This window comes from Saccostrea cucullata, unplaced genomic scaffold, assembly GCF_032062105.1.
Source record: "Saccostrea cucullata isolate Sc308-1 unplaced genomic scaffold, CSIRO_AGI_Scuc_v1 ctg709, whole genome shotgun sequence".
In the NCBI taxonomy this organism is placed as follows: domain Eukaryota; kingdom Metazoa; phylum Mollusca; class Bivalvia; order Ostreida; family Ostreidae; genus Saccostrea; species Saccostrea cuccullata.
The window spans coordinates 64,547-89,384 of NW_026926516.1; the positions used below are offsets into that span (position 1 = coordinate 64,547).

General features: G+C 32.1%; 2 protein-coding genes across 3 annotated transcripts; one reads left to right on the forward strand and one right to left on the reverse strand.

Annotated features, from left to right (window-relative positions):
- Window positions 1–14,876: 14,876 nt before the first annotated feature.
- LOC134271917 (lipopolysaccharide-induced tumor necrosis factor-alpha factor homolog) lies at window positions 14,877–17,108 on the forward strand. The gene is made up of 4 exons (XM_062754145.1): window positions 14,877–14,995; window positions 15,627–15,752; window positions 16,187–16,358; window positions 16,592–17,108. Exons 2-4 carry the CDS (start codon window positions 15,647–15,649, stop codon window positions 16,695–16,697), a joined length of 384 nt encoding a protein of 127 aa, XP_062610129.1. The 5' UTR covers window positions 14,877–14,995; window positions 15,627–15,646; the 3' UTR covers window positions 16,698–17,108.
- Window positions 17,109–17,295: 187 nt separating this feature from the next.
- LOC134271916 (retinol dehydrogenase 11-like) lies at window positions 17,296–20,120 on the reverse strand. Of its 2 annotated transcripts, XM_062754143.1 has the most exons (6): window positions 19,904–20,120; window positions 19,052–19,291; window positions 18,687–18,776; window positions 18,370–18,549; window positions 18,128–18,237; window positions 17,296–18,042 (listed from the first exon to the last, which is right to left on the reverse strand). In XM_062754143.1, exons 1-6 carry the CDS (start codon window positions 20,037–20,039, stop codon window positions 17,818–17,820), a joined length of 981 nt encoding a protein of 326 aa, XP_062610127.1. In that variant the 5' UTR covers window positions 20,040–20,120; the 3' UTR covers window positions 17,296–17,817. The 2 variants fall into 2 exon arrangements, with proteins under 2 accessions (XP_062610127.1, XP_062610128.1); XM_062754144.1 differs by lacking the exon at window positions 18,370–18,549.
- Window positions 20,121–24,838: the final 4,718 nt, after the last annotated feature.

Below are 24,838 nucleotides of genomic sequence, written 5' to 3' on the forward strand. Positions count from 1 at the left end.
TACACACTGAATTGTTGATGGACTTTTCCGTAATTTCCCGATCATGACAAGGAGCAAACGGCGGGTGTGTGTGACGGGTCGGCAGGGGATGCTCACTCCTCCATGGCACCTGATCCCACCTCGGATGGTTTATAGCTCCGTATTTTCTTTGCTCCAAATGTATTGAATTGTATTTGTATTGTTCTAAGCTTGAGTACGGTTCGTTGTCTCCATATACTTATGAAATATGACTTGATTTAACCTGACAAAGCTTATAAAAATACATTGATATAAGGATCATTATTGCAACTGTATTTCAAATCAGCTATGTTTTTTATATCACACTTTGCAATCAAACTGAAACTCACAATTGTCTGTCAAAAGATGAAACTCTTAAACTCTTCAAAGTTTTAAGTTTAAAGTTTTAAGCACTTTAAACATTCAAGTCATTGGAAATGGGTTGATTTACGGTACATATCCTGGATTCCAAAACTTAATTTATGTTTGTCAATGTGTTTGTTGTTTAACTTCCCTCTCGAGAAATGTTTCACTCATATGGAGACGCCACCACTTGCAGGTGGAAAGCTGCTCATTTTGACCTTTATACTCATGGTCATTGGGCAGTCAGGGGTCTTTTTGTGCCAGCATTTATTGCGACACAGGACCTCGGTTTATATGGTCTCATTCGAAGAACCGGTCTCTACGTCCCACAGTGGCATTCAAACGTAAGTATCAACTCCTGACTCTGCGACTCTGGAGAAGTTGCTTTACCATTGCACCACGCGGGCGACCCAAACCTTCGTAAAAATTATATCAACAAGGTTATACCGGTATTGTAGGGTAGAGTAAATGTTGAATCAGGCTTCTATGGTTTTTCCACACTATTATATTTACTTCTTTGAAGGAGAAACATCAGACTTTCGTACTCCTACATATTCAAAAAGTGGAACTCCAAGTAACATTTTGGAAAATTCGTAAATAATTTTTTTTCTGAAATCCGCAGTTTTCGTTCAGAATAAGGGTGTCATAACATAAATCAAAGAAATAAATTTTTCAAGAAAAAAACCCAGACTAATGAAATTGATTTCTTAGAATGGCGCCGTGTTTATGACTATAAAGGGCGTGTTTTATTTAACTAATTCGGTTTGTTTATTGATAATTATGCCCTGTTCACTCGACGAGTCTACATTATATTCGCAGTAAATTAATGCGAAAAAGTAAACTAATGGAGAGATTAAATTGCTTTCACAAAACAGCTAATGCAAAAAGTAAACTAATGCGAATTAATTTTTTTCTTACTACAGTCAGGCGTCAGAAAGGGTCTGCATTTTCAATGACGTCATTTGTAAATCACGTCATGTATGCAGAGCCATCCTTTGATATAATTATGTATTTACCTAACTACAGGTTTTCATAATAAATAGTTAATTAAAACAGATGAAAACTATAATTTTTTTAACAGTAAAACTTTCCAGAGAAAGAATTTCAATTTTTGAACAATCAAATATAGATAAATGCTAAATACCTGTTATATATAACCACCAACACGTGTCCTGTAAAAAAAGAAGAAGAAACGAATTAATGGCCTTAAACATGCGTCAAAATTTAATTTTCTTTTATTTTTTCAAAGCCTTAAATATTTAAAACGTCAATATTCACACAGTGAGCTAATGTGAAAAAATTTAATGCGCAGTAAATTATTTGAAGGAATTTTAAACTACATTTTTTCAAAGTGCAAATTCTTCATGTGAATTTTTTTCAAAGTGCGAAGCTAATTTTAACGCACTTTGTAACTTTACGTAATTTTTCAAAGTGCGTTGTAACAATGGTGTCTTGCTTATGACTATAAAGGATATGTTTTATTTAAGGGATTCTCTATTTAGGGATTTGTTTATTGTTAAATAGGTTTTTGAATGATAGCTGAACGCTAAAGAGAATTAAAAATTGCAATGGCCTCATATACTGTATTTGAACATTGTATTCCTTACTGAGAGATATTTGATTTGTTTTCTTCAAATCAAGATCACCTTACCTCTTTTATTCATCTGATTAAACCTAGTTAAATTTCATTTCCACATCATTTAAAAATTACACTTTATCTAATTAATAATTAACATCAGCATTTTATCATCTTAGTTAATTTCTAAACTCAATAGTAGATTAACTTACGATCCGATATACATGCATGAAAGCAGAAAGCAGATTTCTTAATCATCAGTAAAAAATAAAATTAGGACGAGGATGAGTACAAACTAAATTGACGCTTGCTGACAGTTAGATAATTTTGTAGGAAGTGTCGGTGGACAAACGGCTCTCTGAGAGTTTCTATTGATTTCCGAACCCGATGAATAAACTCACATTAACTCTAATCCACCATGGAAGCTGGCGGTCTTGTTAGAGGCAGATTTCCAATCCATCAGCGCAAAGACAAGGAATAAATAAATGAAGTGTCCTTTGTTGGAACTTTTTTTGTTGAGTAACGATGTAATCTACAAAGCCAACAGTCTACAGCGCTCTCTCTGTGTAGACATGTGTTGTTCTTTTGGGGACTACCAAACGCTTTTTTAATGTTTTGTCCAATATGCATTAAAATCAGAGGATTTTTTTATAGTTTACCCTGTAGACCTTTAAGCAGTCAGAATGGAAAGCGCATTTAGTAAGGTACATGGCATGAGAAAATGGCGCAAAATTATATGGGTATTAAATGGGTTTTTTTCTCTCAAAGGGGTCGTAAAAATGACACTGTAATGTGTTTTTTGTTTTAGCTTTAACATCAGGCAAAGATGCTGTCTTATAAAAAATGACTTACAATGTGAAAGATAAAATATTAAGTATTACAAAGGATATAAAGAAAGTTAAATCTTGTATTATGTTGTGATTTATTGCCATTTAATGGGACTTTATGTTTACCCAAGTAGCATGTTCTGTCTTTTTTTCAAACATAATGTTATTTGATCATTCTAAGTCACGAACACTTTTTTTTCACGGAAATTGCAAAAAACAGTAAAATTATTTATCCTTTTTTAAAATGCCCCTTTATATGACATTAAATACACGAATGGTTAACATTAATTATACATGATCTAGTTTTAGCGAAACTTAATGCAGATGGTTTAACAAATTCAGCTACAAGTCTTATTTCAAGCTATTTAAGCAACCGAAAACAGTGTGTAAAACTCGGAAATGTTTGTAGCGACTTTTTTGAACTGTAAGGTGTTCAACAGGGTTTAATATTTGGTTCTGTTATTTTTAATACATGTATCTTTATCAACGATATTTTTCATTTTGTGTCAGATTGTGACCTCTACAACTGTGCGAATGACAACACAAGAATCAAATTGTTCAACCTTAGCTAAGTCGTTCTACAACTATGCCGATGACAACACTTTCTCAAATTCAAGTGATGAAATTACAGCATTAAACAATACTTTAAAATCAAACTGTTCAACCTTAGCTAAGTCTTTTGGAGATAATCAAATGCAACAAATCCCGAGAAATTTCGAGCTATACGTCTCGGAAAGAAAACTAAACAGGAAAACATTTGTTTTGAAATTGATGGTAATGATTCATCCAGAAACGAAGTAAAATTACTATGTGTTACTATAGATTCTGAGCTTAAGTTTAGTTCTCATATTTCAAACATTCCCAAAAAAGCAGCTTCACAACAATTAAATGTACTTAAAAGAATAGGGGTACACTTGACTTAATTAGAAAAACTTATCATACATTTATCATGTCAAACTTCAACTACTGTACATTAGTTTGGCATTTTCATGGTGAACGAGAAACAAAAAATGAGAAAATACAAGAAAGAGCATTGCGTTTTGTCTATGACGACTATAAAAATTCATACAGTTATCTTCTGGACAAATCAAAATTGCCATGCCTCAAACTCCGGCTTATTTGAACAATGGCCATAGAATGTTTTAAGATTTTAAACAAAGCCCATCTTACCTGCACGGTTTTATCCATATTAAAGAAACGCCTTATTCTTTTAGATACACGAAAGCTGCTGTTTTACCAAAAACAAGATCAACCTATGGGTTAAAGTTTTTTATATACGAATCTGCAAAACTATGGGATTTTTTTATACCAGAATCTTTTAGAAATATTACTACTTTTCACCAATTCAAATCAAATATAGGTAGTTAGTACGGAAATTGCTGTAATTGTTATGCTTGTCGCTAATTGTATTTTTAGATACTAATAAACAGGGTTTATTTTATTTTCAGTTTCTTGGTCTTAATGTGATAAATACTACGGTATGTCATATGTCATTGTAAAGCACTATGGAGTAATAGTGATATCATAGTAGTGTGATATAATTTTAATACTGTTTCTTGTTTATTTTATTTGAACGTTGTATTTTATGTAACATTATTATGTAGTCGGAAAATAGCTTCTTAGAGCTAATGTTTTTGTTGATTTACCCAACTTTAAATAAATATTATCTTAAATATTTTACTCTAAAACACGGTTGATTGGCTATGAATTCAATTTAGCAGATTACCTTGTGAAACATGTAGAAAAATTTCAGTCTTTTGATGTGTGTTTATTAAATGAAAAACATTTTGCATTATTTGTTACAATACTATAATTTTTTAAAGTTTTCATCATTATGACCTATTAAAGGTTACTTAGAATTGTACATAAATTGTTGAAGTTATGTCATTTTTTAAACAAGTAGTGACTTTAAATTTGAGATCTGGAAGCATGTGTTGGCTATCAATTTTTTCAAATGGGTTTTTCAATGTATCTGATTGTTAATGACATAATACGTTCTTAAAAACCAAATCAATGGATGTATCATTTTATCAGTTTAACAATAATACACAACAACCAAAACACAATGATTGCAAGTTATTGTAAGTTTTTTTTTTAAGTTGTAAATTTAATATCAGAGAAAAAATACATTTTTAGAACAAGAGATAGCTGATAGATGTCATATTTTATTGCAACTGCCACATCTGTTGCATTAAGTAATGCATTACAATGAAATACGATTATCTTACGTAATAATTGAACTTACACAGCGAGGTAATTTAGCATTTTTTATTGCATTATTTTACAGTTTACTTTGACTAACAGTATATTCATGCATCTTAAAAACTAGAAAATTGTGAGATGAAACTCACTTACTCCTCAGCATCATTAGAAGAAGAATCATGACTTGAGTATGCGATGATCGAACAGACTATATACACATACGTCAAAATAAGCAATACTTATTGAGAGAAGGACAAACATTAAGCCTTTCAGAACATCAAAAATGGGATCAGGTGCCATGATTGAATACGCATCATCTGGATATATGGCTTAAATCTATAACATGCTGCTCTGAAACAACTTAACAGTAACTGACGACTCATCGACTCATTAAGAAAATTGAATACTTATTATGCAAAAAGTTGTGCATACCCATTTAATAAAGTACCATATCAAAAAATTTTTATCCTTGTGTTCTCTAATATATTCTTGTTCTACTTTTGAATATATTTCCTTAAATTAAGCATTCCTAATTATCATAGCTTATAGTCCTCCCGTGCCTAAAAGTGATCGACACCATCAAATTGTTTAATTTTTGATACTATGTTCTATTTAGTAATTACTTATCTATGTACATCATGAGACAACCGTCACAAACGAAGTTATCCCTTTGTCTTGATGGGATGAATGGAACATTCATTTAACAATTAATAAAATGACTGCCTCACAAATGTCAGGCAACATCCAATCTCACAACAGGTGGTATTTGCAAACAAAGTAATTTTATTGACACGTGAAAATCCTATTCAAGTCAAGGTCCCATTTCTATTGTACTCAAATTTGAAATCATATACAAGACACGATTCAATCTGTATTGAAATCATACATTCCATTGTATTTCTTTGAAGTCTTTTCATTTGTGTTAACCAGGTTTCTTATAGAGTTAATGTTAAAATATAGAAATATCGTTCTATCTATACGCTAGGTTGTGTCCAATCTAAATTCTTTGTTCCAGTTATCGACATAGTTTTATTTTTTCCCACATGATACTTATTAATCCTTGATGTAAGTTCTCTCTGTTTGTCGTTAATATTAACAAAGTCTAAAAATTAGAAAATTTACTTACCTGTTCACAGTGTTGGGATATCCACACCGTTTCAGATTCATATAGTTGCAATAATATATCAATGTTATATCGATCCAACTGTCGCATGGATGGTAGACTAGGAATAAATAAAGGCATATTGTTCGTTCATTTATAAATTTTTAATTTTCATCTTCGATTAATGGATTGTTCATTTAAAAACTGATTTTATTTTAAATCTTATTTATCAACTATTTCATGCATTTTTATGTTCACAAACCAAAACCAAACTGTGTCGTTAATAGAGAGCAGGAAATCCTCTTTAAAAATTTAATTATCTGGAATTTAGTTTTGTATGGAAATTCTTTGTGATTTATAAAGAAAAATCACTGGTTATAATTTTAGCAGAAAACTGTAATTGTTGCTATCAAACAATCAATCGAATTATCTAACATATAAGTTGCTGGAGTATGATTGGTAATTCACCATATCTGGTGCAATCTAAATTCCTGCTCCGGTTCTATTTTGTAGTGTTTAATGGACTTTATAGAGCTTGAATAATCTTGATAATCCCCAATATTTCATCTGCTACATCCAAAATTCAAATCAGATATAATCTGACTTCTTAATCAAAATAAATCTGGGGCAGTTTGTATAAAAACCAAACCATACTGCCCAGTTGTGTTTCAAAGCCACGATGAACTAATAAATGCACGAGATTTGGAAATACAGCGTTCTTCAGTTAACTACATTCATTGTATCTTATCGAAATGATTTGTTTTATTAGAAGACTAAAATCTCAATGGAAATGTCTAGTTCATAATTATACCCGCAATTTTCTTGTGATAGTTAAAATTCACAGGTACTTATTCATGCTAACTAACTCCGTCTATCTGTCTGTCACATTATTGTCTTTCTCGAAAGTTCTTCATATTTTAAGAAGAATCATCATTTGAATATTCTTTTAAAGAATCAAACTCTCTAATACAAGTTTTCATGTGAATAAAATCTATCTCAGGACAAAGAGTGATACATATGAAACATAAAAAAAATGATTTTTGACTATCTTCATTTCAAGCAATCATAAGAAAAGGATAAAAATTATTTGGACAGGCTTATTAGGAAGAAGATTTTAATTTAAAAAAATCAACCAATGATTATATTAATGCTCTAAATATTTGACAAAAAACAATATCAAAGGATTTGCTTATATACTAATTGCAATATATTAAAGAAAAAAAAATCAATGAAGTTCCAATAAAATGTGAATGACACACTTGACTTTGTGCAGAGAGTGCTGAAAGGTTAAAGAAAAAAAGATTTCCAACTGAAAAACCTTTTAATGGGTCGTATTCCTTCTCTCGTTTTTTCATATCATTATAAGGTTTTAGTTTTTTATACTAAAGGTGACTGAGGAACATGCGGTCAATATATAGGACTCACGGCGTGTGGAACCAGAAAAAAATTAAAATACTTGCCCCATAGAATGTAGTTATACGTCTTATTTAAGACTATTTTGATTCAGATCACAAGAAGGTGTTATAAATATGTAATCAATTACGCTACATATTATGTAATCACTATTTACATATTAATCCTATTCATAAAGGTTATACTTCGCTAAAAGAAGTAACAAATGTTTAATTTATATGGCAAAGAATAATATTAGAAGCTTAGTGTAAGATTTGGAGGCTAGATGTTATGCTACCCCTTCAAATCAATGAAGTACATGTATACTCTAGTGATGGTAAAGGCATGGATTTTTTGTTTTTATAAATTTGGCAATGTTCAGATTTTAAATTGTTTCTAGTCTCATACCAATATTATACGGATCTAGACATGTTTCTAGCAACCTTGCAGTGAATTGTTAAATATCGTTGCCTCTGTCCCCTCTAGCCAAATTATTATCTTTGTCAGTCGGCAAGATAAATTATATGTAGTCGTCTGCTTTAGATTAGTTCAACTACAGCTTGGAGAAGTTCTTTTGTTCATGCAATATTAAACCCTGTCATTATAGTTCTGTGTCCTTCTTTGAATTATAGAAGTCGTAAAATTTCCTGGAAGACTCCTGTGGAAAGGTTTTAATGAGTCTCTCTCGGAATTTTCGTGCTAAGTTAAGCCTCTGGCTGAGAAACATATTAAATTTCTTTGACTAATAACCACAGCAGGGTTTTTTTCTTTCAAACTGTATTAACGGTGTTAATGTAAATGGTAATACGTGTTCTTCCGTTTCAAAAATTACAAAATAGCATGAATACAGAGCTTTTATAATAATCTTGATAATTCTATATTCCATTTGCATTCTAAGTAAAGTATCAGTACAAGAATATGGCTAATGTATTTGCAGTTGAAATGAGATCTAAAATAAAAACATTAGGAAACTCTTTATATCCTATACATTGTCTAAACACATTGTAATTATGAAAATTAAATTAATAACCACAATAAAAGTTTTAATGATTACTGAATTCCAAAAAAAGGCGTAAAAACTATCATTTTGGGTGCAAATCAACGTATTCTCTGCTACACCTTATATTGCATCAAACCGATTAAGGACTCTAGATAGAGGCCTCGCTATTCCAAATGACTTAGAATGTTCAACTGATAATAATTACATTGAGAAGCAGCTTTCTTGCTATGGCCTCGACCTAGCCTTGGGCGCAATGACTTGAACATTTTATAAATTAGGCCATGTTTAAAAAAATGTTTGACTGTCCTCTCCCGACCGACTGACCAAAAATGGCCCGACTCAAAACTCTTTTTTACATTCCAATACAAGATATTTTTTTAATTCTCCTATCCCGTCAAAAAATATGATGACACTTTCTATAAAAAAAAAAAAAAAAAAAGAGAGAGAGATTCTCCCACCTATCTACCGACTTAATAATTATTCTCTGAGTCGGAAGAGGGCAAGCATTACTAAGAGGGCTTTATCCCCATAAAGCTTTCTTGGAGTTTCTTTGTTTCTTTTCAAAGAAGAAGACTTAATCGATATTTCAACAAAAGTCAAATTCTACTTTTGACATCACTCTTTCAATTAACCATTCATAACTGCAACAAATACCTCGAAACAGTGTTTGTTGTGTAAAAGAAAAATCTACCCTTTTTTACACTAGTTTTGCCTTTTTCAAATCAACCTCTTTTACTATCGATTTACGGTTTTCTTGATAAGTTTTTTCACGCCAATATTAGTTTCACTGAATGTACTATCAAAAAACAGAAAAATGGGCTGTCAGTTTATAGTATGAACATGTATAATTTACTGACAAATATGTTGTGAACATATCATATCACATGGGCCTAATCTGTTTTTACAAGAAAACAAAGCAATAAATTATCAAGTTAAATGCATCACATAGTGGTAAAGAAATACAATGCTATAAACTCTGGAGATGACGAACAGTAATCAGGCTCAAAGTCCATTCAAAAAATAAAAAGTAGGAGCAGGGCAAACATGGACATCTAAACCATCAGAGGTGGATCAGGTGCCGTGGCGAAGAGAGTATTTCCTGCCGACCGGTCACACCCCTGTGTGCTCCTTGTCATAATGTGATCGAAATAAAAACAAGAACAATCTGGCCTTAAACAGTGTTAAATAATGGCTATGTAATATTTTTATGAACTCAGACAGTATTTGACTCAATGATAGATTTTTTTTGCTAACAAAGTCATTTCATCGACCATAGGAATTGTGAAATAATTACTTTAAACGAGATTGTTGTCATTCTTGTTTCATGTATCAACTTTGTTTCTAAAAAGCTTGTCCCGCTAAAGAAAAGCAAAAGATAGGACTGGGTGGAGGGACTGTGTGGCTGCCTAATGTGCCACTTGGCATGAAGAGGCCTAAGTAGTAGTAAGTAGTTTAAGAAATCGTTCGCTCCTAGAACTTGCTCGTGCTTATCGAATCAACTAGGAGACATAAACCTGATGTGGGTATGCTACATAATTTAGGGAAATTTGATTGAAAATTCGAGATCACTGCGTTTATCATGATAAAGATTTGTTGTTACAATAGCTAGTACTTTTTACGTCTATATCTAGTAAAATATCCATGTATGAAATAAATAACAAAAAAGGTACTTTTAAAAAGTAGAATTTATCAAAGAGTGGCTGAGAAATATAGTACGGTTATGACCTATCATCTTCCTTTTTTTATTCCTTAAGGGTCATTGATACTCTGATAAGAGAGATAACTCTTAATGACATAAATTTCTATTATTTTTTTCATAAGTTTGCCAAGTTGAGGTGTCTTTTTTTGTCCAATTTCACCCCACAAGCTATGCTATAATTGTTTGTTTTTTACTTATGAAATTTTTTTTCTTTTGGAAAATCATTAAGGTTCAAGCAACATCTTACATAAGTGAGCAGAGGGTTTATGAACCTTAATTCTTAAATAACATGTAATTAATTTCCCTTTCTTTGTTTCAATATTGAGAATCCTTTCGTTGTGATATCAACAGTCAATCAATTTTATTTTTGCTTGAATACCAAAGTTCTCTAAATTTGTCGAAATTTGTTTCGATTGTTTTTCATTCTAGCCACGTTTTGTTTCAGGGCTGATTGAAAATAAGAAGAAAATTAGTGTTAATGTGAAATTCCTGTCTCGTATTTTTTTAATGTAGTTTTCCACACATCTTCCTTGAGGAAAGAAATTTGAGATATTGAAACTAATCCACTGGTAACAAATAATTTCCTTTTTGTCAGTTATCACACTATAGTCAATGTGAATATTACAATTTGCGTATTTCATCTCCTAAAGTAGAGATTTGATTGACACTTTACTATGGTATTTCTTTACTGTCTGTGAATATTATAGATATTCCCTACAAACATTTTCTTTCGAAATTCAATGGAAAATCTCTGTTGGGTGATATATATATATATATATATATATATATATATATATATATATATATATATATATATATATATATATATATATATATATATATATATATATATATATATATCAATGGCTTGTTATGGGATATGTAATAAACATAATAAAACTAACATTTGTTCGAATTTCTTTGTTTAAAGCAGTTTTGGGGGCAAATGTAACGGAGAAAAAAATATGCTCAATTTATAGTAAATGGTATCGTTCAGTAGCATATGTGCACAAATTGCTCTATCGCGATTAACCCTAATAAGATAAATATCTTCTTCGTCTTTCAATTTAAATCTCAAACAAAAAAAATATTGATTAACATTTCCAAAGACTGAGATATTAAAAATAAAAAAATTCAGCAAAGCCCGGCTAATAAAAAATGTTTGTCTTGATTTCTAATACAAGGTAAATTATTGACAAACATGTTGCTTAAACACGAATATCGACAGTCTTGTTAAAATTGATCATTTCTTAAGTTCTATGGTCGAAACAATGACCTTGTCAGCTAATATATTAAATCAAATTCTGACTGACATATTTCATACTAATTGTAAGGCCATTATATACACACTGAATTATCCACGGATTCTCCCGCTATTTCTCGATCATGACAAGGAGCAGACGAGGGTGTGACGGGTCAGCAGGGCATGCTCACTCCCCCATAGCACCTGATTCCATCTCTGATGTTTTGGAGGTCGGTGTTTGCTTGTGTTTGTTCTGCTACAATTTTGTATTGTTTGTTGGACCTTTCAGCTTGAATATGTTCGTTACCTCCATATTTCATTGATTACAAAAATTATTATTAATTTTATCTATAATAATCTTCAAAAGTTACAATTATATTTTTTTTCTGAAATATAAAAATCTCAGTTTAAGGTCTGTTTTTTTCCCTTGCTAATAAACTATCAATATATATTTTCATGGTAAATTCGATATTTATTCCTTAAATGATTTTTTTCAGGTTAACTGTTACATGTAACAATCTATCATTCTAGGACATCATTATCAAGCCAAACAATGACTGACTTTTATCATACCAATTGTTGAACCATAATTCACACACCGAATAGTCTACGAAACATGAAAAAGAGCACACTGATGATATAACAGGGGATACTTACTCCTCCGTGGTACCTGATCCCACCTCTGATATTTTAGAGATTCGTGTTTGCTTTTCTATCAGTTTATTTTTGATACAATGAACTTTTTTAAGCTTTGATGCTTTTCACTATCTCCTAGTTTTTTTGCTGGAACAGCATCCCCCTTTGTTTTAAAGAAATACAATCGTTTATTCTGAGCATCATCTCCGGACAAAAAATAATTATCATCCCTCGATTTGGCACGGAGTGACAATAGTCAAATTTGATTCCGGAATATAAAATTATTTAGAGAAATGTTTATTTTTGTAAATGACATACGTTGTTACAATACTTTTTGACAAGATAACATTAAGAAACACATATAAAGTTTGACACTCAAAATTAGAATTCAAATAATTATAATAAATTGCAATGAATTTAAAAAAAATATATGTAATGCCTAAAGCATGTTTATATACCAAGGATAGTCGATGAAAGTCAAGGGCTTAGTTCTAATGGGGTCTTATAATTTTGGCACTTTTAAGTATACATTGTATAAGACAAACAAAATATATTTTTTTAAAGATTGAACACAAAATTTCGTCCAAATTATTAAGGACAAGTCAAGTCATAGTATATGCGGTTATCCAAGTGACATAACTTTTCGTATCTAATAAAATTATGTTAAAATTTTGATGTAAAGATATACCTCTAATCCAATATCAGCATTCATTACAGTAAAACATACCTTAGAATTTTTTAAAATACTATTACAAGCCTCAAGTGCATCAAAACGTTTTAGGATCTCAATACGAATTAGAAACTATCTATCTAAACCTACTTTATGATCAGCAATACTGCCATGAATCATATTGATGTAAATTCTGAATTTTCTATGTGGAGGTAAAGCCAAAATTTCCAACTAAATAATGATTTCCAACTAAATAATGAAATCGTATTAAGTTGAGAACTCCCATCTCTGGTGTTTTGGAGGCTCGTGTTTGCTCTGCTCGTGTTTTGTATTGTTTTAGGGACTTTTGATCTTGAATACTGTTCGTTATCTCCATATGTTTCATGAATATTTTTTTTTCTTTTTTTTTAATCTATACATGTAGTTAATTACCGAGAATGAAACAAGGTAATTGCAGGAATGGGTATATCATATGGAAATAGTTTAAAGTGTTGGGTATATAGATTTTCTGCTCTGCTGAGAAATTATTTCCTGGACAAAGATGGATAACCTTTAATAACTCTATAATGGCATGTCAAACGTTGCAATATTCGATCTTTTCTATTTGTATTGAATAAATTTTCATTTGTATTGTATAATATTATTTGTATTCTATAACTTTCCATCTGTATTCTATGAATAAATAAACAGCCCTGGGATACAATACAAATAAAAAAATTATCGAATACAAGTAAGAAATTTTACGATACAAATAAGAAATTTTACAATGCAAATGGAAAATATAGAATGCAAATGCAAAATTATATGATGTAAATAATTTTTAACAATACAATTGGAAAACATAGAATACAACTAAAAAAAATTGTACAATTCAAATGGAAAAGATAGAATTTTGCAACGTTTGACATGCCACACTCTATAATGTGTATGGATTTTTTACTATACGTGATAGATTTGTCAATGCAACTGTTTAAGTGATTTTTATTAAATTTTAAATGACATTATAATTTGATAATGACATCAAATATGGTGTATAGGTAGTCAACGTGTATACCATGCGTAATGATTTTTCTTTTCAAACAATTTACTTAAAATTGCACCCATTAACTTAAGGCCTATTTTCCAGTGTGCAAAAAATTGTAAAACATGTATTTGTGTTAGCTAGAATAACATGTAATGAAGATATTCAAATGCAGTACAGACTGTTCATAAATTGACAGTCGGTTTCCCAATTTTACAGCCAAAAAAATAATTATAGATTAAGAAGTTTTTTTTTTTATTCAACGTTCAAATATTCTACAAGAAATGTGACATCGGAAAGGTAAAAAAGTGATTGATTCACAATAGTTCTAAGTACTAGTCTACTCCAATATAGTCCTTTGTACTTCGTTATTGGTGTCATGTACCAAAAGGAAGTCTAAACGTTGAAAACGTTTTCTTTTTTGATACACGTTAATTTTGGGAAATTAAACATTCTCAATTTGATAACTTTTTAAATGCAAACAGTGGCAATACAATGTACTTTCTGCATACTTATTGTTCGAATTATGCGAATGTCACAATTTAAGCGTAAACAATATACCCCGATAGTGATTTGGAGCTTACTTGATTTGGATATTTAGAGCTTACGTGACATTATTGCAAGAGAGCGACAGGAAGTTGGATGCTGGGAGGTAATTACAATACAAAGTATTACAGCCTTCTGTAAGCAACAAAAACTCCATGTAAGCGCTGATTTTCCACGTAGTTGCAATGACAATGTCGGCAATGTTGGGGTCTTTCAAGTCAGCAGGGAAAGAAGAAAACTTATGGTCCGTATCACAATCAAATGATTGATATTTATTTAGAAAAAGCAAAAAAAAACATTCATTCCATAGTTTTCAGTCTAAACACACAAGATGAGTTTTGACGTACATAAAATTATTTTAACGTAAACTATGACTAATACTGCAAGTAACATCAACTACAATTTTTTAAAATTCATACTTGCTCAAAATTTCAGGTTTTTTTTTTTTTTTTTGGTAGACGGTCACACTGAAACTAATTGGAGCGAATTATCTCTTTTTTTTCATTGCAGTAAGGTATTTTCTTAATTTTCTTTGGTAATTCAAGCGAGCACGATTTGTCAACACCTGACAAATAAATGTATTCTCTTTTTTAGCGGAAGCGATGTGACGATTTATAAGATAATGGATTAATAATTTCATTACAGGAATGGGAGTCCGTAACTCATAATCGATGCTTCGATGGTTTATCATCAGTAACAACAAAGACAAGCTCCAGTCTAGGTAAGAGTAGCAACCTTTTTTCCTGTCACTGTCATTTCCTTACGCATATTTCATTTTTTGTCATTTAAAAATAAACATATCGTGCAAGTCTTTGTAATGGAAAGAGACGTTTCATTATCAATTTGTGTTCATTGTTTCTCTCGCCACACCCTTGTCTGACCTTACAGAGTGTAAGAAACCATCTTGCAATAGCATACATCATCCCGTATAGAATTTTGTGAAGAGAAATGTGTCATATGATAAATGTTATAGAGGATAAAAAATAAAAACTTATTTTTGTAACAGCTAACGGTTGTTACGGTGGGGTCGATATAATATGGACATGATCGGGACTTGCCTAAGGCAAGTAGACGGTGTTTTGTATGAACTGTATATGATCTGCTGACCATTTGTTGGCTGTGGGGGTCCAAGAAGGGGTCTGATGTAGATCGTTGAATTGTCACTATCTTCGTATAAACATTTATATTTTAAAAACGTAAATTTTTAATTCTATGACAAATGCTGCAGAGAAGCAACTGGACTTGATTTAAAATTTGAATATCAGTAAACATTTATCTTAATTTAGTTAGCAGTTTGTTTTCTTCAGTTATTTACCAGTGTTTGTATCTGTCGTTTTTTTTTTCATATTTAGAATACCGTAAGGACATTATAATGTCACAGCCTCAATACCCGCCTCCTCAGCCGGGTTACCCACCCCAACAAGGGTACCCCCCACCCGGGCCACCACCTCAACAGATGGGATACGGACCACCCCCGGGTAAGTTTACTATGGTAACCGCTGTTTCAAGTGGATATTTCACTTGCACTTGGATATTAGATATTTGCAGAAATACACTTCGAAATGTTTTCTAGTATCATATTCACTCACGGTTTAATTGAATAGGTTTCAATAAAATATTTTTTCATGACAGTCTTGAGTGTGTATCTTTTATCTAAGGTATCGGTAAAATTAGAAGAAAAAAATAAACGAAGATTGAATTTTTCAGTGATATAATTACAGTACATGTATAAATATTGACCTGTAAATGACGTTTAATGTGTTGAAAATATTAGTTATCTTCTATTTTCAATAAAATTTTAAAAATGAACACTGTTGATTATTGTTCCTCAATGAATAAAGAATTATTTCAAAAATTTCCTCACAAACATTTTCATCCGAAAAAATATTCTGGCATTTGTTTGGTCCTGTAGCCCAGACAGTTGTGGCGCAGCCGGTAGCGGTGATGGCATGTGGTGTTCAGGTGATGCGCGAGTGTCCTGTCAGAGTCACGTGTGCTTCCTGTCGCGCTGACATCGTTACGGCCACCACGTTTGAGGTTGGAATGATGACGTGGCTCATTGCGGGAATCCTCTGCGTGCTTGGGTAAAATATTTTTTATATTGTGATTTATTGAAATGTGATCAGCCCCCCCCCCCCCCCCCCAGTAGGAAATTTAATTAGATTAAATCGCAGTGACAGATGTTGTTGAACAAACTCTAGGTCCCATTTGTAGAGACAGAGCGTGACTAGCAATTATTGTGTGTGTAAATAAATATATTTAGTTTGTGACTTACTATGAAACAATGGCGTACACTTTTTTGCGTTCTTATTTACAGTTGCTGGCCATGCTGTCTGATTCCTTTTTGTGTTGACGGATGTAAAGACGTCATTCATACTTGTCCAAACTGCAAGGCCCAAGTGGGCGTCTATCGACGCATGTAATCTTAGCGCGTCCAAAAGTTTAATACAAGTCATGACGCGTGTAAACTTGACGCATCAATTTATGTAAATCTTGTTGTCGTATCTAGTTAATGCATTTTATAATAATATTTTTATTACAGGTATACAGGTGGTTGTATATAAATCATTTCTTTGATTTACAATTGTTGTGCTACCTGTATACTATCAGTAAGGTGCTCTTTTTTCTTCCATCTTACTCTTGAAAAGATCGTTGTTAAGATTATATACATGTATTTTTATGCTTATTTTAATTTTACGTAAAGTATATTCTTTGACGTTTAGATGTTTATCATATCAATTTAAAAGAAAACTATAGATTTTAGAAGTATGTTTACTTATATTTTACTGCTGATCTGAAAATGATTTTAAAAGTCTATCCATCAAATGAATATACACATATATCTATTTTATTAATATTATACTTTAGTTTTTATTTGTTTCATCTGATTTATTGAAAGAAAAAAGTGTTTAGTATATTTTACCCTCTGTTTAATAAAAACCAGCCCGCCAGCGTAGCAACAGTCGACATTGCTTGAAGACAGGGGATTATCCCAACGTATTGATGCACAGAAATTGTATTTATTTATTAAATTATTTATTTATATTATATAGTACCTTTAAAAATCAAACATCTCAACAAAATGCTTCAAAATTTCTCTGTCCATGCGAGTTCTTGTTGGCTTGAAAATTAGTAGATTGTACTTTAAAAAGAGACACACGTTTTCGCATTTTCATAGCTTAATTATAATACATGTATGTTACATTTGTATGTCTGTTAATTTAATTACATTGGTATTGTAAACTTTTATGCATGTAAAATCCATGTACAATCTTTTATAATATTCCATAAAACCAATTTTTCCTGTTGGTTTTGTCCCACATACAAAATTATTCTTTAAATTAATTTCTTGCCAAGTTAATGACTTAGAAATTTCACGTGTATGTTTTTTTTATTTTTTTTATTTTTTTAACATACTATGAAACATGTTATGAGTAATATGTAAATATAATCGTAAATTAAAAATGTCAAATTTTAACACTTTGTGTTGTTGATATAGAGATATTTATAAGTTAATTACTGTTATAGTAAAACGACTTTGGACTAAGTCCCCTTTGATAGCCTCTCTCTGAGCTGACCAATGACGTCACTACTTGCTGTGAGTCTTTCGCTGATCTCCCAGAGTTTCCTGGCCAAACCCTCGTCATAAGCACACTTGGGGACCCACACAGTTTGGTCAGTCAGACGACAATTCATGTAATAGCCTCCTGTCTGCACCGAGTCATCCAATGCGCAGAACAAAATAGTTGTGGCGCCCTCTATCGTCGTCTAAAAAGGGTAGATAATACGTTTACCTTATGAAATAACTTCTATCTCATTAAGACAATACTCAATTTGGTAAAATTATCGGTACCTTTACATATCGCCCTGTTATGATGGACTGCAGAAAAAGATACACCCATGATACGTCTCTGTAAAGTTCTGCTTGCACTAGTCCCGAGTGTACAAATGTTACAGTGACGCCTATCCGTAAAAAAAAATGAAACTACCATTGCATGCTTATAAATTTAGATATAAATGCTTCAGAAGTGTGCTTTTAGTTAGCTTTCTTTCCAAACAATATTCCGCATCTTAGAATACTTTGTCTGTTCAAACCTGAATCCTCTGTGCGTCTTGCCAGCTCTTTGGTAAATAATAATAACGCCAGCTTAGATTGATAGAACCGCTGACTATGGAAACCCTTCTCAGCTCTTAGATTTTCACAGTCCAATTCTGTGGATGCAGGAAGAACAGAGCCGACATTTGCAACGCGACCGTGTGACTTCTTCAATAAATCTAGAATTTAATTGAAATTCTTGTTAATGGCTGATATTTATGTGTCGAGAACCACCACTATTAAAGCGTCGGAAACTGAATATTGATTTTAGAAATTTGAGTTGTGCCCCTTTTCAGTATTTTTAGTTCAAACATACCTAGTAATAGAGTTGTCAGCAAATACGGTCCAAAATAATTTATGGCAAAGATTAAATCGAGGCCTTCTTTTGTCATTGTTTTTTCCCTGGCTGTAAAATGAGTTTCAAATCTATTATCTAATAAAGTAAGAATAAATTATAAAAAGAAGATTTTGTGATAATGTTTAAACATTAAAAGTGTAAAATTTTGTATAAAATGGCACATGCAGTCGCATATCTCAGCACCAATGAAAATCTACAATCCCTTATATTTTAGGGATTTAATAATAATGTAATTCTATTCAAAACCTGTAAAAAGGGTTATTAGTGTATATGCATCATGTTTTTGTTTGTTGAGTCTCAAAATTAAAGATATAGTCACTCACTGCACAATTCTTGGTTGTTGATTAGAATATCCAGCTTTTTCTCTGTAATTTTAAATGACGTAGCGAAAGCGCGCACTGATGACATCAGACTGAGGTCAAGTTCCCTGTACACAACATTCGTGTTTCCGGTCCGCTGTACAATTCGCTGCCTGGCAGATTCGCCATCTTTCTTGTCTGCACACGTCATAATTATACGACAATTTCTCTTAGCTAAATCAAGCACTATTTCGAATCCTTTTCCTGCAAAATAATACTTCAAATTGTCAATTCTTTTTAATAATTTCAATGCTTTAATGTCCAGTATTGCAACGCTATATGTTAGCCTATGTTTTTCTACTAAGCAAACTGGGAAATTGATTTGAATATCATTCCCGTGTATACTCATGCGTATAAATATGCATGGAGAAACTCGTGCTAACTTGACGTCACAACAAAGCTAAAGCTATGTTAGTAAAAATTCAACGATATAGGACAGCGAGAAATTCAAATATTGAGTATACTTTTGGTGCTTTCAAACATGTAAAATGTAATTATAAGGAATGTTTTTAAGTTAGGTGTGAATTATTGGTGTGTAAATCACAGAGACTTGCACGTAGGCATATTATTCGCGCTTCCTGAAATATGCGTACGTGACAAGTCTATGTGATTTACACACCAATAACTCACACAAAACTTTAAAAAAAATTCTTTAAGTAATTCGTTAAAAAGAACATATCAAATAGAAAGTCAGGAGATATACTCCCAGTATGATGTTTTTTGTTTGTTTAATTTTTTTTGTTTGATTTTTTTTGTGCTTTTTGTTTGTTTGTTCGTTCGTTTGTTTGTTTTGATATATTGATTAAAAAAACTTGCCTTTGGCTGCACCAGTTACAAGGACTGTTTTTCCATCTAAGTTCTTGTGGCTGACATATAGTTGATCCCGGCCAAAGTAAAAGAATGTAACAGCCAGTATCACAATCAGGAATAAAAGACCAATGTACCATTCCATAATGCACTAAATAATTTTACTTTAATTATATGTGCTACAGCAAATTTGTTTTGCGACTTTGCGATGCCTTCATCTATTACATGTACCTTGAATAAAGAGTATTTATAATAGATAATTCATGTACCTAATATCCAGAAGAAAAAAACACTTTAAGGTATCCGACCCATGCATTAATTATAAAAAACTGTAAACATAAGGAATAAATCTCATATGTTTCGATGGAATGAAGATGTCACATGATCAAATCTACTTTAATTTATAGCGCTCTTAATTTCATGATAAGCGGTCGCAAATGCCAAAGAAGGAGATAGTTATTTGCTAAATCATAACGTTACATGAATGAGAATCAAATGAGAGTGCGTTTTTTTTTTTAAATTGTCAGCACAGCTGTCCATATTATGGACCATTAATGCAAGAATTACAGAGATGCCACAAATAAACATATAAACGGAAAATAATACTCACCGTAAGTTTTAATTTCATGAGATTGAGGTTTTGATTATGACGTAATTATGACGTAATATTTTTTGACGTCAAAAAGCTTTAGGCCCTGTAGATAAGTTACACAGCCACCACATGGACAAACACAGGGAACTACATGTAAATTGTTTTTTGCAAACAGGGGGACGAACTCTTTTATCCCATCAAATGACGTGTTACACTGTACAGCTAAAATTAACTTATTGCAAGACGTTTGACCGGGTGTGTTCATTTTGTTAAATTCTGCACACATCATTAAGCACAGACTACATGACAATACTAGTGAGTTGTTTTGCTTTCTCACATTTTTACTCTGAATTTTCTGAATTACAATTTTAATATTTTTCATTAATACGCAACAAATCTTCTACTTTTTTTTTGCTTGTAAGTATTAATTAAGGATAGCCCCGTGGGGATCCGGGTTAGAATAGGTCCTCAGTACCCCTTGCTTGTCGTAAAAGGCGACTAAATGGGGCGGTCCTTCGGATGAGACCGTATAAACCGAGGCCCCGTGTCACAGCAGGTGTGGCACGATAAAGATCCCTCCCTGCTCAAAGGCCGTAAGTGCCGAGCATAGGCCTAAATTTGCAGCCCTTCACCGGCAAAGGTGACGTCTCCATATCAATGAAATATTCTGGAGAGGGACGTTAAACAGTATATAATCAATCAATCATTAATTAAGGATAACATTTACTTTGTAAAAAAATGCAAGGAAGTGACAATCAAACGCGTCCCGAGATTTGTAGTTTTTATAATTTCCAGATAAGATAAGTTTTTATTATTATCTTCCTCCCTAAAGTGCTTTAGCAACAATTATTATCCTTCAGAATTATACAGTCAATCTGATTGGTTAAGAGCATGTCATGTGAGGTGAAACAATTCGTGATGTCTCCGTCACGCGCAGGGTGACAACTGTTGTCACCCTTCAGATGACAATGAATAGCGCAAGCGAGCAAGCTGGGTTTCAAGTGTGTTGTCGACATCACGAATTGCCTCTCCTACCGTGACATGCTCTAAACCAATCAGATTGACTGTATAATTCTCACGTGACATGCTTTAAACCAATCAGATCTGTATAATTCTGAAGGATAGTAATCCAGGTTATACAATATAGATTATTTTTTTATCCCATCAAATAACGCATTACAACCCAAATTAAATTAATCCCTTTAAAATAGAGAATATTTTAAAAGTAACGTCAAGCGAAATAAAGGAAAGGATCCATAATTTATTTTTTTTTATTTGTGATACTGTGTTTCTTGTCATCAATAACGTAGTGACATAAAACACATTTGGAATAAAAAGGTGGCATATTCGATAAAATGTCTTTGTTCAACCATTATACATGTAATATTGTTGGTTATTTGTAGATGCTTAATGGGCGAAGTCATAATCATGACAAAAGGGGGCGTATCTGCACATAATAAAAATATTATTTGGGGTTAGTGACTTGTACAATTTTTTTTTTTATTCTACTTTTTCCCGTTATTGTTTGTTTGTGTTTTTTAAGAGAGTTTTGACTCATATGGAGACGCCACCAATTGCCGGTGAAGAGCTGCATTATTTGTCCTATAGGCCATTTAGCAGTGAGGGATCTTTTTCGTGCCAGCACCTACTGTGAGACTGGACATCAATTTATACGGATTCATCCATCAGAAAGATCTCTACATCCCACAGCGCGACGTGAGGATCAACTCTTTACTTAGGGACTATAGAGCTGACGCTCTTACCACTACACCACGCGGGCGACATTTGCGTTATTGAAAATGTGCTTGATTTCAATGAGACGAGTTGATTTGATTTTTTATGCCGTATTTTAATTTTACAAGGTCAAAATCAAATAATTCAATCCTTTCATATAAACCTAGTAAGGTATTTCCTTTTTTTTTTCTTGATACGTATAAGTGCCGAGCTTAGGTAAAAAAAATATGCAGCCCCCACCGGCAAGTGGTGACGTCTCCATTTGAGTAAAAAAAATAGACGTTAAAACGACAAACAGAACGATCTGAATGCAATCTATAAAACTATTCATTCTTGGTCTGTTCGTCTCCAAACGTTTACTTATTGCTAAAATTCAAGAACAACTAGCTATAGTTTTTTATTAAAAAATACGTTTTCAAATCACTTTCCAAAGTCGACTTTCTATTTTTTTTAGACTTACCAGCTGTTTTTTTCTGTTGGCAGCTGAGCTGGTAAGGTTTTTTTCTTTTTGCTATTTTTATGTAATAATTTTTTTCTAGATGGTCCGTAAAAACAATCGAGGTATAAAACTCAAATTCTTTTGTAATTCTGACTGCGCTCTCGAACAACCTTAGTTCTAAAATCTTATCTGATTGATGTTTGTTTTTCAAGTTATCCGATCTGTGAGTTATTTTGTATTATACTTTGTCTAGTTGCAATTCATTTAAGGTAATTCACCCCTAACAGCCTTAGATTCCATGAAGTTGAATGCATAAAAGATTTATGTGCGAGTTGTTAACCCGGTATATTTATAATAATATACTTCATGTAAATTAGTTGAATCTAATTTGTCGAGAAACATTTGAAAAAAAAAACTATTACCCTCTGAATTATGAAACCACACCCTCCAGCGTAGCAACAATCAACACTGCTTGACGACGGGTGATATTCCAAAAAATATTGACTGTGCAGAATTTATGATCGCACGGTTTAGTGTCATATTTATTTGTATAAAACATTCAGTTTAATATAAAAAAAAAACCAAAACTACAGCATATAGGTGAGAGTAACGTGGAGAATTTTCACCTCGAGAAATTCATTATTAACTTGACTGACAAGGGTTCTCCTGGGGTAGAAATTTTCAAGGTTACCTTCAACTGCATGGAGTATTTATATAATATAAATTCTATTTTCATGTTTTTCTTTGAAAGAACGAATATGAGCGAAATTTATTATGATAAATGAACTTAACATGCCCTTAAAGTGCTATCCTCCCATACTTCATTTCATTCAAATTCAATTGTACATTGTTATAAACCCTTTCTAGAAAAAAAAATAATTCGTAAAAAATCTTTTTCTAATGATTAAAGGCATTTTGCAGCATAACATGTATTGGCATGCTTATATTTAATTTTTTTGTTTAAATGACTATTTTTCTATAAAGATCTTCTTTAATCAATTAGTTACTCAATGTAATTAGATCACTTAGCTGCAAACTGTAGCGTTAGGTTTTATCTATTGTCTTTGACCATAACACAGCAAAAAAATGTGCAATTATACTGCGCAAGATTTTTTTGCGCACTTTTGGGAGAATTTCTTTCCAACATTGGTCAATCATCTACCTTTCCCTCCATAATCCTAGACACATTTTTTAATAAATCTGTATACTTTATCCACCTCCCTGCACTTTTTAGTCGTCTCTTCAAGCGATAAACTCGCTTAAATTAGAATTTACTGTGCACAATTCACGCAGACAATTCAAATCAAGAGCAGCTCTAGTTTATCGCCTGTATTGGAGACTATTAAAGGTTTAGAGGAGGACAAAATATACAAATTGATTAATGAATGTGTCTGGAATTATGAAGGGAAAGGTAGATGATTTACCAAAGTTGGAAAGGGGAGAAATTCTCCCAAGAAGTGCGCAAAAAATCTTGTGCCGTAAATTGCACATTTTTTGCACTACGGGATCTGTATCGTTATGGTCAAAGACAAATATATAAAACCATAAATACATTTTTGCAGCTATAAATCACTGTACTTACTAGTATATTATAACAATAATGTTTTGCTAAATCCTATTTCACTTTCCTATACTTAAGATTAATACCAGCGTATTTTATAACTTAAGGGATAAAATGAGTCTTATAAGGATGGAATACCTTAAGACATGTCAGTATATCGGTAGTAAAGTAATCATATCCACTTTTTGCAGTCTTTCCTAATTGCAGTCCCCAACATTGCGATGTGATTTTGCTTTTGAGAGCTGTCTTTTTTGGCTGTTGACAGTGGTAAAAAAGAGAAGTGGTTGTCTAGCAATAAAGACTGTCGATGATGAATTTATAAAGCATTTCTATAAATAGGACTGTTCTTTGTGTTATTTTCGTAGGAGAACTATATCCATATTTATAAAAAGATTGAAGATAACGAATGGTGATCAGTCCCAATAAAATTTAAACAAGATAATTCTGTGAAGGACACATGTAAATACCAGAGGTGGATTCAGGTTCTTTGGAGAAATAAGCATCCCTTTCGACCGGACACACCCGCAGTGAACCCAGTGTAGATGGACCATTCCGAAATCAAATTCAGTATAAACGAAGGCGAAAATACGACCCGATAGTAGGTCATATTTGCAAACA